We start from the raw sequence: 10,158 nt of genomic DNA on the forward strand, positions 1-10,158 counted from the left end.
TATATGTGCCACCTGGCCAAGCGATGAAAAGCGGGGCTTACATGCAGCAGCCACTGCTGCTTATGCCTCGCAACTGGCTGTACAGCTCCACAGCACTGCAGGGTAGTAGTGGCTGTGGGGGTTATGTGGACAAGCACTACCAATGTGGAGCTGTACCCTTCGTCCCAGAGGTAGGCAGGGCTTGGGGACTGTGGGGCAGGGCTGGGAATGTGGTTGGGGGCTAAGGGAGCAGTGGGTGCTGCCAGCTGCAGGCAGCACACCATAGCCAGGTGCAGGGCCAGGGTGTGAGGGCAGGGATGCCCCTCTGCAGGGGAGTTTGTGAGCAAGCTATGCAGGGTGCAGTGTGGTGGTGCCCACCCTGTGTGTACCATGCACATGCCGCCTAGCCAGCTGCCCAGGAGAGAGGGAAGCTTGCAGTGGCTGGCTGCACAGCTCTGCAGCAGTGGTGAGGGACGGTGCCTGGGTGGGTAGCCTGCACACGGCAGCTGCTGCTGCTTCTTACCTGTGGGGCCGTGCCAGCGGAAACAGCCACTGTGTACAAAACCTCCCGCTACCACTGCAGAGCCATGCCCAGAGCTGTGCAGCTAGCTGCAGGGCAACAGTGGCACGGTGGTGGCAGCATGCAGCCATCTCCACCACCAACCCGAGCCAGCCACAGCCACACTGGGGACTGGGGGTTTCCTGCCCTTTCTGCGATTGGCTCTTGCAGGCTGGAGCTGTGCCAGCCAGCAAGAGCTCTTTGCAAAAGTAGAGAATCCACAGATTTCTCTGCTAAAAAGGGAAATCTGTGGTTTTCTCCATTTTCCAGATCTCTGTTGATGACCCCTTGTTTAGGTTCTTCAGTCACAGCCTCATGTTTTATACTTATAGTGGTAGCACAGGCATGATGTTCCAGAGCATATGCAAGCAGTGTTTGTTTGGTAATAACTTTTACTGGACCAGCTATGTAGCTGAGAGAGATGACAAGCTTTCAGGCACTGAATGCCCATCCTCAGGTCTAACAAAGAAGCAGATATAGCTTCAGCTAAATACCAGAGCCAAAAAAACAAGTGACATTTTTTTCCAGAACTTAATTATTTAAGAATGCCAAGACACCAGAGGCCTGGAGGTTTGTTTTTGTTTATTGAAAGTTGGTTACACAGTCTCATCTCTCATGTCTCCATTGTAATTTAAGTTCCCTAATGAAAAAAAAAAGTGGCAATGCAGCACTAAATACTGCCCATATCTGAGCGACTGAACCCTGGAACAATATGACAGAATCTGTCAGACTTCCATTCTAAATTAGATCCAAACACTCTTTTACCAAGCCTGTGCTAGAGGGGGTAACAGCAATCAGTACAGAGTGTGTATGGGGTTGAGGGGGAAGGCTATACTAATTTCCAGTAGTTACCAGACCAAGGTTTCCTGCCAAAGAGGAATATCTTCACCTCAGGAAAGTCTTGCGTTTTGGAATGCAAAGGATGAGAACTTTCCTGCCCCTCCCTTGGACACGTTCCATAAATGGCACCTCCTACTAACAGCGCTGTGGTTCAGAAAGTCACAGCAGAACTGCTAAACTAACAAGAAGTGTCCTCTTACCTTCAGCTGACACCTGTAAAAATACTGGACAGACTGACTGAGGAAGAAAGCCCTCACCAATCCCAACCCCTCTGAAAAGACTGCAGGGACAAAGCAGGGGTAGTCTAGAGCATACAAGCCTGTAATGACCATGGCTTGGCTGGCCAAAAGGCACTGAAGCATCACTCTGAAACCTCAATGGTACAGATTTTTTATGGCCAAAGAATGCTCTAAGTAATTACTTCATTTACGAAGTGAACAGATTAAGATACTTCTGCTCTCTCATCTTCCCACCCCCCCACCAACTTTACCCCTAATACTAAAGTTGCCTGAAAAGAGGTAAGTCTGTCCCAACTTGGCTATTGCAGCTTCTGCTCAGATCGTACAAGGCTGTCTGACAAATTCAGTTAGTTACTAGAAAGCTATTTTATTATTATAATTAACTCAAATGTATTTAAATTTTATTTCCTTTGCTTTATCCAATCAGGAAACATCACTGATTCTTTTGGCTAGGGCTAATCTGTTCAATAAGAAGTGAATAGAAGCTGCAGAGTTAGATTCACTGGGGGAGCTGGAGAAGCACAGACTGTCCTGCTGGCAGGTACGTGATGTTGCGGGACCGCGCAAGCTGGTAGGCAATGTCTTCAGCTGCCTCCAGCTTACGCAGTTCAATCAGGCCGTCACCTGCTGTGGCCAATGAATTGGCAATCAACTCGGCTGCTTTTGAATCTCCCTCGGCAGAGATAACTGCTGCTTGCTTTTGCTGCTCAGCCTGCAAGACAAAGCAAACAAGAATGGGTGTGAAGGGGAGAAATACTAACAATGAAAAGCCTGCAAAGCAGCTGCCACCTCAGGTAATTTTAAGTCCTAAATTCTCTCTTCTGTACCTCACACACAGCTCTAACAAGAGCAGACCACTGCTGGACAATATGGACATTACCAAGATTAAGAATACCTAGATAAAGGTGATCATATCAATAATCACCCTGCACTGCAACTGGAAATATTGATGTTTCCACCCATCACTGTTTAGCTACTTTTTTGCCTAACATTTATCTTAGCTAGCAAAGCCAAATCAATTTCACTTTGCTGATGGTGTTTTCCTCCATCAGCACTAGGCTTTCGCGTTTGCAGTGCTGCGAAGGAATTCTACTATATGTTTTCATAGGAACAGCTCTCTCCACTCAGATCACAACAGATGTCAGAGTGAACTGCTAACAGAGAAGCTGCACAGTGCCCATGTGAAAGAGGTATAGTGTGCCTGCGTGTAAGACGGGCACACTATACACACTATGGCAGCTTAAGTGGCCATTCTGTTTCTAAATTTCAAGCGTTGGCACTTGCAGCAGATGGTGCCTGTACTTAACTACCTCATGAAAGCATTTCTATTAATTCATTTTGAAAGAAACACAACATCTTTAAAGAGTGCCTACACTAACTTAAAGAGCCCCAAACTACACAACTTTGAAATAAAGCTCTTAAGAACAGACTAAGCTTGAGTATTTTGTGACACACACCTGCCCAAAGCATTCATCCTTAAGTCCCACAAAAGCAGGGGCTGGGCAGATTACAAGTTTCAACTACCTGGGGTAGGAAACAGATGAGCTGAGATGACTGGTGACTAAGCTGAAGCCTCCTAAGGAGGTACACTTACCTTTTCTACAATGAACCTGGCTCTCTCAGCTTCCTGCTGAGCCACTTGCTTCATTTCTACTGCCTCTGTGAACTCCTTCCCAAAGGTCAGATGCGTCTAAAGGAAGGAAAAGGGAAGCAAACAAGAAAAAAAACCAACATTTACAGCTTGTCTATTCTACAAATAAGAACCACTCACCTTGCAAGAAGAAATCTGTACCACTACAGCTGCAAGGGGAAAAGGCTGTCCCCGCCACTCCATGACTTTTATTAAGTAAACTGACACAAGTAGGAGCTCCCCACTATGTTCTGCAGATGCTAGCCTGCCTGCTCGGAGGGCTGAACGCAAACTGAAAAGACACTGTTCTAGTGACTTCAGCAGAGCTGCCGCACGTTTGACCAGGTCTTTGCTTGAAGCAGCTTCTTTCTTGAATTTAAGTGCCACAGTAAAAAAGCAGAAGCATTAAGAACGGAACTCCCAAAAGCCAGAATAGATCTGGAAAAGGCAGCGATTCTCAACTAGGTTGCCACAGCACCTTGGGGTGCCTTGATATATTTTCAAGGGTGCCATAGGATGCCATGCTATATTAGCACTGTTTGGTGTGCAAATCTGATTTCACAAGATAAACACAGAGACTGTGTTCAGATGTGTGTGGACATTTGTTTCCCCAGGACAACTAGCACTACTGCTGTGGTTAGTTGTCCCCAGGGAATGCCTGTGCCATGCATGTTCTGGTGCATGGCAAGTTACCCCAGGTGCAGTAGGGGAGGCTGGCGCCACCACTGGACTGGCCTCAACAACCCTACCTGGGGTTCTGGAGGCCTCCCAGCAGGACTGCTGCTGCTGAAGTCCTATGTGAAGCCTGGCCAGGAGCAGAGCACAGCTATGGCTTTGAGTAGTGCATGCTGCCACCGCATACATCACTGCTTTTATCTTCTGCAGGTTGTTTTGGCCCCTGGATGTCCAGATGTCAAAAAAACCCTTTCTGTGCTGCTTCCTTGCAATGCAGAAAACGTGGTATGTGGCATCATAGATGTGTCTGTGGTGCCACATACCACATTTGTCTAGACGTGAGCAGAGATTTCAAATAGGAGCCACTGTGTTAAAAATATTCTGACCTGTTGTGGGCTTTCTGAATTTTTTGCAATACTGTAGAAGAATTGCTCTATTATTTTTCTACAGTTTTCACTTGTTTTCAAACAAAGAGCTGGCATTTCCTGATGGGTACCATTGATCTAAAAAGGTTGAGAACCACTAGGCCAAAGGAATCACTCCCTTTTCAACGTTACATTCCAAAATAAGGCCAGCTTTTTAAGCACATCTTCATTATGGGTTCCCAATAAAGCCGGCAGGGGGCACTCTCCACTCACCAGTCTCCTGCTGATCAGGATAGAGATTGCTTAACTGTGCTCTGGTGCTCAATAGCACACAGCTGTTCAAACAGCCTCTACTGAGAGCACAACAGGGGAAAGGTGAGCTTCCTCAAGTAGCCTGTTTAGGGGGTAGCACTGTCACGCAAAAAGTGTCAACACTGTCAACATGGAAATTCTGGAAAGGGCAACATTCTAACCTCACCATTAAGGCAGTTTTCTAGGACAGACATGTCCAAAGCTTTAGTGGGTTGGTTTAGAGGGGTGTGTATAATAAACTGCCAGATTACAAAAGCATTTCAATGACAGAGAACACTAGAGAGCTCACAACATGAAGGGAGTGGTTAACAGGTTTTAATTATTAACAGAAAACTGAAGGGAAAGATACCAAACAAGGTATATTTTTCTCCTCGACACTCAGGTTACTGAATTCCCTCAGTATTTTCTCCCAACTTGTTTTGGCAGCTTTCTGTCTTCAGAAGGGGGTAGCTGCACTTCTGCAAGCACTTTGGTGCCTCTCTCTTAATAAGACACCCAAGTCCCCATAGAAGTGCAGCCACCCCTTCTGGAGATGGAAACAAGTTGCAAATCAAGTCTTGGCACCTACAGGAATGACACCCCCTTCTCTCCCCATATGAACAACAAGAGGTCTGTAGGACAGAAGTCAGCCAGCCTTTGGGAGCCTTGGCTGTACTCATAAATTTTTTCAAGGTCTAACAAGTCAATGCTAGACCAAGGAACAAAGCCAAGAACACCAACTGCCTGTCCTCTGTTATAACAACTCTGACACATTCTTTACAAGACCTACAATTAAGACTTATGCGTTTCAGTTTCTAGTCCCCAGCACTGGCCACCTTACCTCCCAAACTCGTATCTGAGCAAACTCCCAAGAAGGGAACAGCAAAAGACAGGCCTCTTACCAAGGATACGTCATCAAGGATGAGGCCAAAAGTAGCTGCTCTCTCCGTGAGGTCTTCGCTCACTTGCCTGGAGACCAGCTCTCTTTGTGTGATCAGCTCACCAGCATCAAAACGAGCCTGGAATCAGGACAGGCAGAGGCATGCAGAAATGGAAAGATTCTAATGACTGCAAGCCCACAGCATCCTGGACTTCTTCCCCCTGCTTTTTCCACTATAGATGGGAAGAGCTCAGTGGGGCTTTTGTCGTCTCTGAAATAACAAGCATGGGGCTTCCAACCCTCTTCTGCTTACAAATGATTGGCAAGACCATGCATTACATTATGCTCCAGTATAGTTCAGGCAACTACTATCTCTTTCTTTCCATTTCCTCTCACCCTTTTTAATTCCTTCTCTTATTTCCCTGCCCTCTATTTTGTTCCCCTCGCTATACATTTTCTTCTCATTTTATGGCTTTTTTCCCCTTCCAATCCAGGCTACAGTATGACTGGTTGTTTGCAGGCGCAGGTGGCATCTTGTTACAACTAGAGGACCCAGGAATGAGGAAAGGATGGGAAATGCTTGAGTACACAGCACTGGACATAAAAGTTTCTCTGAAGCCAGCTACAGAAATAGCAGCTCTAGAGTTGCCTGGGCCTGACTGGAGGGTAAAGTAACAGGCATACACTATATACACAGGGCATGACAAAAGGTTATATATGTAACAGTCTGTGTGTCCCTAACCCAGGGTTAGCTTGCTGTGTCCATTCCCAAGGGTAAGAAATTTGAGCTACCTCTTTAGCTGCACTAAAGAGCCTCCCATTAATTCTCTTTAGCCTGTACTGCAATTGTGACCGTCAGGTGTCCTCTCAGCAGTCAGCATGGATGTACTGCACTGAGGTTGTTTTAAAGTCATATGGCAGTCCCAATAGGATGCTTACAGAGGTGCTCGGTGAGCAAGTTTAAATAAAGGCAGAATTACAGAGAGTTTACCCTTTTGTAGGAGAGGCTGGGAAGCCCAACAGTGACTCAAATCTAGAGAGAAGGATCTGAAGAGTCAAATGCTGAGTGAAATCAACAGATTCAAGTGGCACTAAACAAATCTCACCTCTCCACCATGCCCAATAAGCCTGCCTCTGACTCAAGAATCAATGCAAACAGTGCTACTGCAAGCATGACTCTCTTCCAGGAAGACTTGTACAGACAGAAGACCAACTGTAGACTGGACCACTAAATGTCCCATGCCAAATTAGGTCTCACTGTTCAGAAACATGAAGCAGCAATACACAATCAGCATAACTGCACAGCAACTGTGCTGTCCTTACCACAACAGACTTCAGGATCTCAGTAGTGATGGAAGGCAGTACACGTTCATCATAGTCCTCCCCGATGCTTGTAAAAATCCGAGGTAACTGGTTGGCAATTGGTCTGAACAAGATTCTCAAGGTAATGTTCACGTTCTGCAGGTCTGCAGAGACAGATGTATAACTTAGAGGCAAAGCAGAGGGACAAGAGATATCAAGGGATAACTCTCTCCCTAGCAGCTAAAGAGGGACAAGCAGATTCAGAATTCTGCCACCTGGCTTACTCAGTGGCAAGCATCACCCCTACTAATTTGTTTGTTTTTTTACAGTCCCCCTTCACCAAGAGATATGATTCCCCAGAAACATAATTTAAGTTCTTTCTTCCATGTGGGATGGGGAATTATTCATCTTTTCATGCGAATAGAGAAACTGTCTTTAAGGGATGGCTGATCAGACTGAAGCAAGCTCCCTTATTACAGATCAGAGACTGGTTATAGAATAGCACAGTCCATTTCATGGCATGTGCTGGATCGATCCCAAGCATTTGGGGGTCCCCAAAGAGAGATCGACAATGCTCCAATCTGGTGGGTTTTGGTAAGGAAATAAACCATGCAAAATCAAGGCGTGCCACTTTCTTCCCTATCTGTTAGCTGTCTTTACTAAGAAATCCAGCAGCAACAAAACAATCAAGAACTTGTGATCAAAGGTATTCCAATAAACTACTATTTTACATGGCCTTAACTTTTCAATTGCAGGGGTCCTGTTTCTGTAAAGCACTCTTGACAAGGGCCCAAGAATTTTTTTCTTCCCACTACCTTGAGGGGGGAGGACAAAGAGCTCAGTATTTTTGCTGGATTGTATCCTAATTAATAAAGGCACTCAGAGACCATGGTGAATGCATTAGTGTTGCTCTGGTCCACTGGCAGCTATGAGGCAACACTTACCTTTGCTGCCAGTGATGACAGGAACATTACGCGGGCGAGAACGACAGTCGAAAATAATCGGTTTCTGTACCCAGGGAATGAGAAAGTGTGTGCCTTCCCCTATTACCACATCTCGAACGCCTTGGAATCTGTCAAAGATAACAGCTCTGTGGCCTGCTTCAACTAGAGAAAAGAGCATAACACGCACAGCTTAATGACCACAACTTATCATTTTGGGAGCATGCATTCAAAGTATATTTTCCAAAGAGCATACCAAAAACTTAGCAATACTGCTTACGCTCTCTTTACCTCAGGAGGCTAATGAATGGATTGTCTTAAAACAGTAGTGTCAAACACACCTGGCTTGCAAAGTCCACCACCTGGACCCCAGTGCTGTCCCCGAGTCTGATCAGACCTACACAAGGCACATCATGCATCATGGCACAGGGCCAGTTAACCAGCTTGATCAGGCCCATGGGCCCCTTCCTCTTCTCTCCTCCCAGCATACCTGATCTGGCAGTTGTAGCATAGTCCCAGACTGGCTAGAGCATGTGACATGGATCCCAGAGTGGCCAGAACAGATGCTGTGTGAGGCACAGTCCATCTAAAATGGCAGCCAGCCTGCTTGAGGTGGCTGATCAGGCCAGACTGTACCACATGGTGCCATTCTGTGATGCTAACTCCAGCCGGTCCAGATCTGTACTGCATGCAGAGCTTGCAGGCACCGCATACAACACAGGTCCCAGACTGGGTGGAGCAGGCGCCATGTACAGGGCAGTCATAGAGCTGCCAGAGCAGATGCCAAGTGTGGTGCAGTCCGGCTAGGGTGGCCACTGCATGCAGCACTGCTGTAGCTTCAGACAGACTGCACGCAGCTCCCATTCTGACCACTCTGGGATCTGCACTGTATGTGGTGTACATTCCAGACCAGCTGCAACAGCTGCACATTAGGTATGCTGGGGGTCCATAGGCCTGATTTGGCCTGCAGACCAGTCCCGTGCCCCTCATCCAGCCCACAGGTCAGATGAGTTTGACAACCTGACTCGAAGCAAACAAGCAAATCAACAAAGGAGTCAAGGATAAAGTTCAAGCCCTAGTGTAATAGGTGTTAAGGGGCAGAGAAAATTAAGATCAAGGGTAAGAAAACCAACCCACTGGATCTCCCAATCCTCAAACTATCATAAGAACTAGCCTAACCTTACCCTTTTCACAAACACCTCAGTTGCATTTATTTTAAGGAAACAGAAATTATTTCAGCACAGAGCTATTTCCAACACACACTATGGAATCAGCAAAGTCCCCTGATGTATTTACTTCCCTCTAACTTTACACCTGACTTTGTGAAGTTGAACATTTCAGCAGAAAAAGAAAAGGCTCTGCCTCTTCTACTCACCGTTATAGAGGGCAGAGTTGAGAACTCCTCCTGTAATGGCCAACCCCAAGCCAACTTTCCCCACAGTCCCAAACAGCTTGAAGGCAGCCATCTGTCAATCCAATTCCTGTCTCTGAAGAGTCACACCTGCAAAAACCCAGCAACTTTGTTAGAGCAATTCTCAACCCCAAGAGGCCACATCCCCCAGGGATGCCTTGAGATCCTTGCAAGGGGGCTGTGGGGTGCCACACAATGCGAGCGCTGTTAGGTTGAAACAAATGTGATTCATAAGATAACTCAGAAATCTGTTTTTCTAGATGCTGAAAAAAAAAAAAAGCGAAAACAAAGAGCTGGCACTTTCCAAGGTGGCTTTGTGCCCATCCAAGGCTGCCCCATGTCTAAAAAGGAGCGAGAACTGCTGTCTTGGAGATGGATTAAATGCCCCAGGGCCTTCCTGCCTGCACCAAACCACAGCCCCCTGGATCCCCATAACCAGGAGCAAGCCTGAGCAAAGAAGGGAAAACCAGCCCTCAGGCTCCGCCTCACCAGGGGCCTCTTCCTCCCCGGCCACCCACCCCCCGGGCTACACCCTCTTCCCCAGTCCCCCCAGCGGGACTCCCGCCCCCCGGGCCGGGCACACACTCCCGCCCGGGCTCAGGTCCCCGCAGGCCGCAGCACGCCGCCTACCCACCTCCAGCCCCGACTCTGACCTCCACATGAATCGCCAGCCACATGAACTGGCGCATATGCACAGCCCCAACATATCCGCTTCTCATTGGCTCCCGCAGGCCCGCGGCATGCTGGGACTGGCAGTTCTCCCGCCCGCTCCTCCAAGCCACCGGACTACCACTCCCGGAAGGTGTCTCACCGCAAAGGAACGTCTTCTCCTATTGGCCGGCGCCACGCCACGCGCAGGGCCCGCTGGGAATTGTAGGCCCGCTTGGGGCAAAGCCACATGGTAGAGACGAAGAGGCTGTCGGCTGTTCCTGGCTACCCTGTCTCGTGGCCATGAGCTGGGAGCCAGAGGACCTTGGTCTAGATCAGGCGTGGGCAGTTATCTGGCTGCAATGATCTAGCTGGGGATAGTCCTCCTTTGAGCAGGG

The 10,158-nt window shown here is 47.7% G+C and overlaps 1 protein-coding gene across 1 annotated transcript; it reads right to left on the reverse strand.

Moving 5' to 3' along the window:
• Positions 1-1,100: 1,100 nt before the first annotated feature.
• Positions 1,101-9,832, reverse strand: PHB (prohibitin). The gene is made up of 7 exons (XM_019548416.1): positions 9,747-9,832; positions 9,077-9,202; positions 7,705-7,866; positions 6,782-6,924; positions 5,481-5,597; positions 3,212-3,307; positions 1,101-2,329 (listed from the first exon to the last, which is right to left on the reverse strand). Exons 2-7 carry the CDS (start codon positions 9,165-9,167, stop codon positions 2,117-2,119), a joined length of 822 nt encoding a protein of 273 aa, XP_019403961.1. The 5' UTR covers positions 9,168-9,202; positions 9,747-9,832; the 3' UTR covers positions 1,101-2,116.
• Between the last annotated feature and the right edge of the window lie 326 nt (positions 9,833-10,158).

This window comes from Crocodylus porosus, unplaced genomic scaffold (genome assembly GCF_001723895.1).
Source record: "Crocodylus porosus isolate Cpor-Errol unplaced genomic scaffold, CroPor_comp1, whole genome shotgun sequence".
In the NCBI taxonomy this organism is placed as follows: Eukaryota; Metazoa; Chordata; order Crocodylia; family Crocodylidae; genus Crocodylus; species Crocodylus porosus.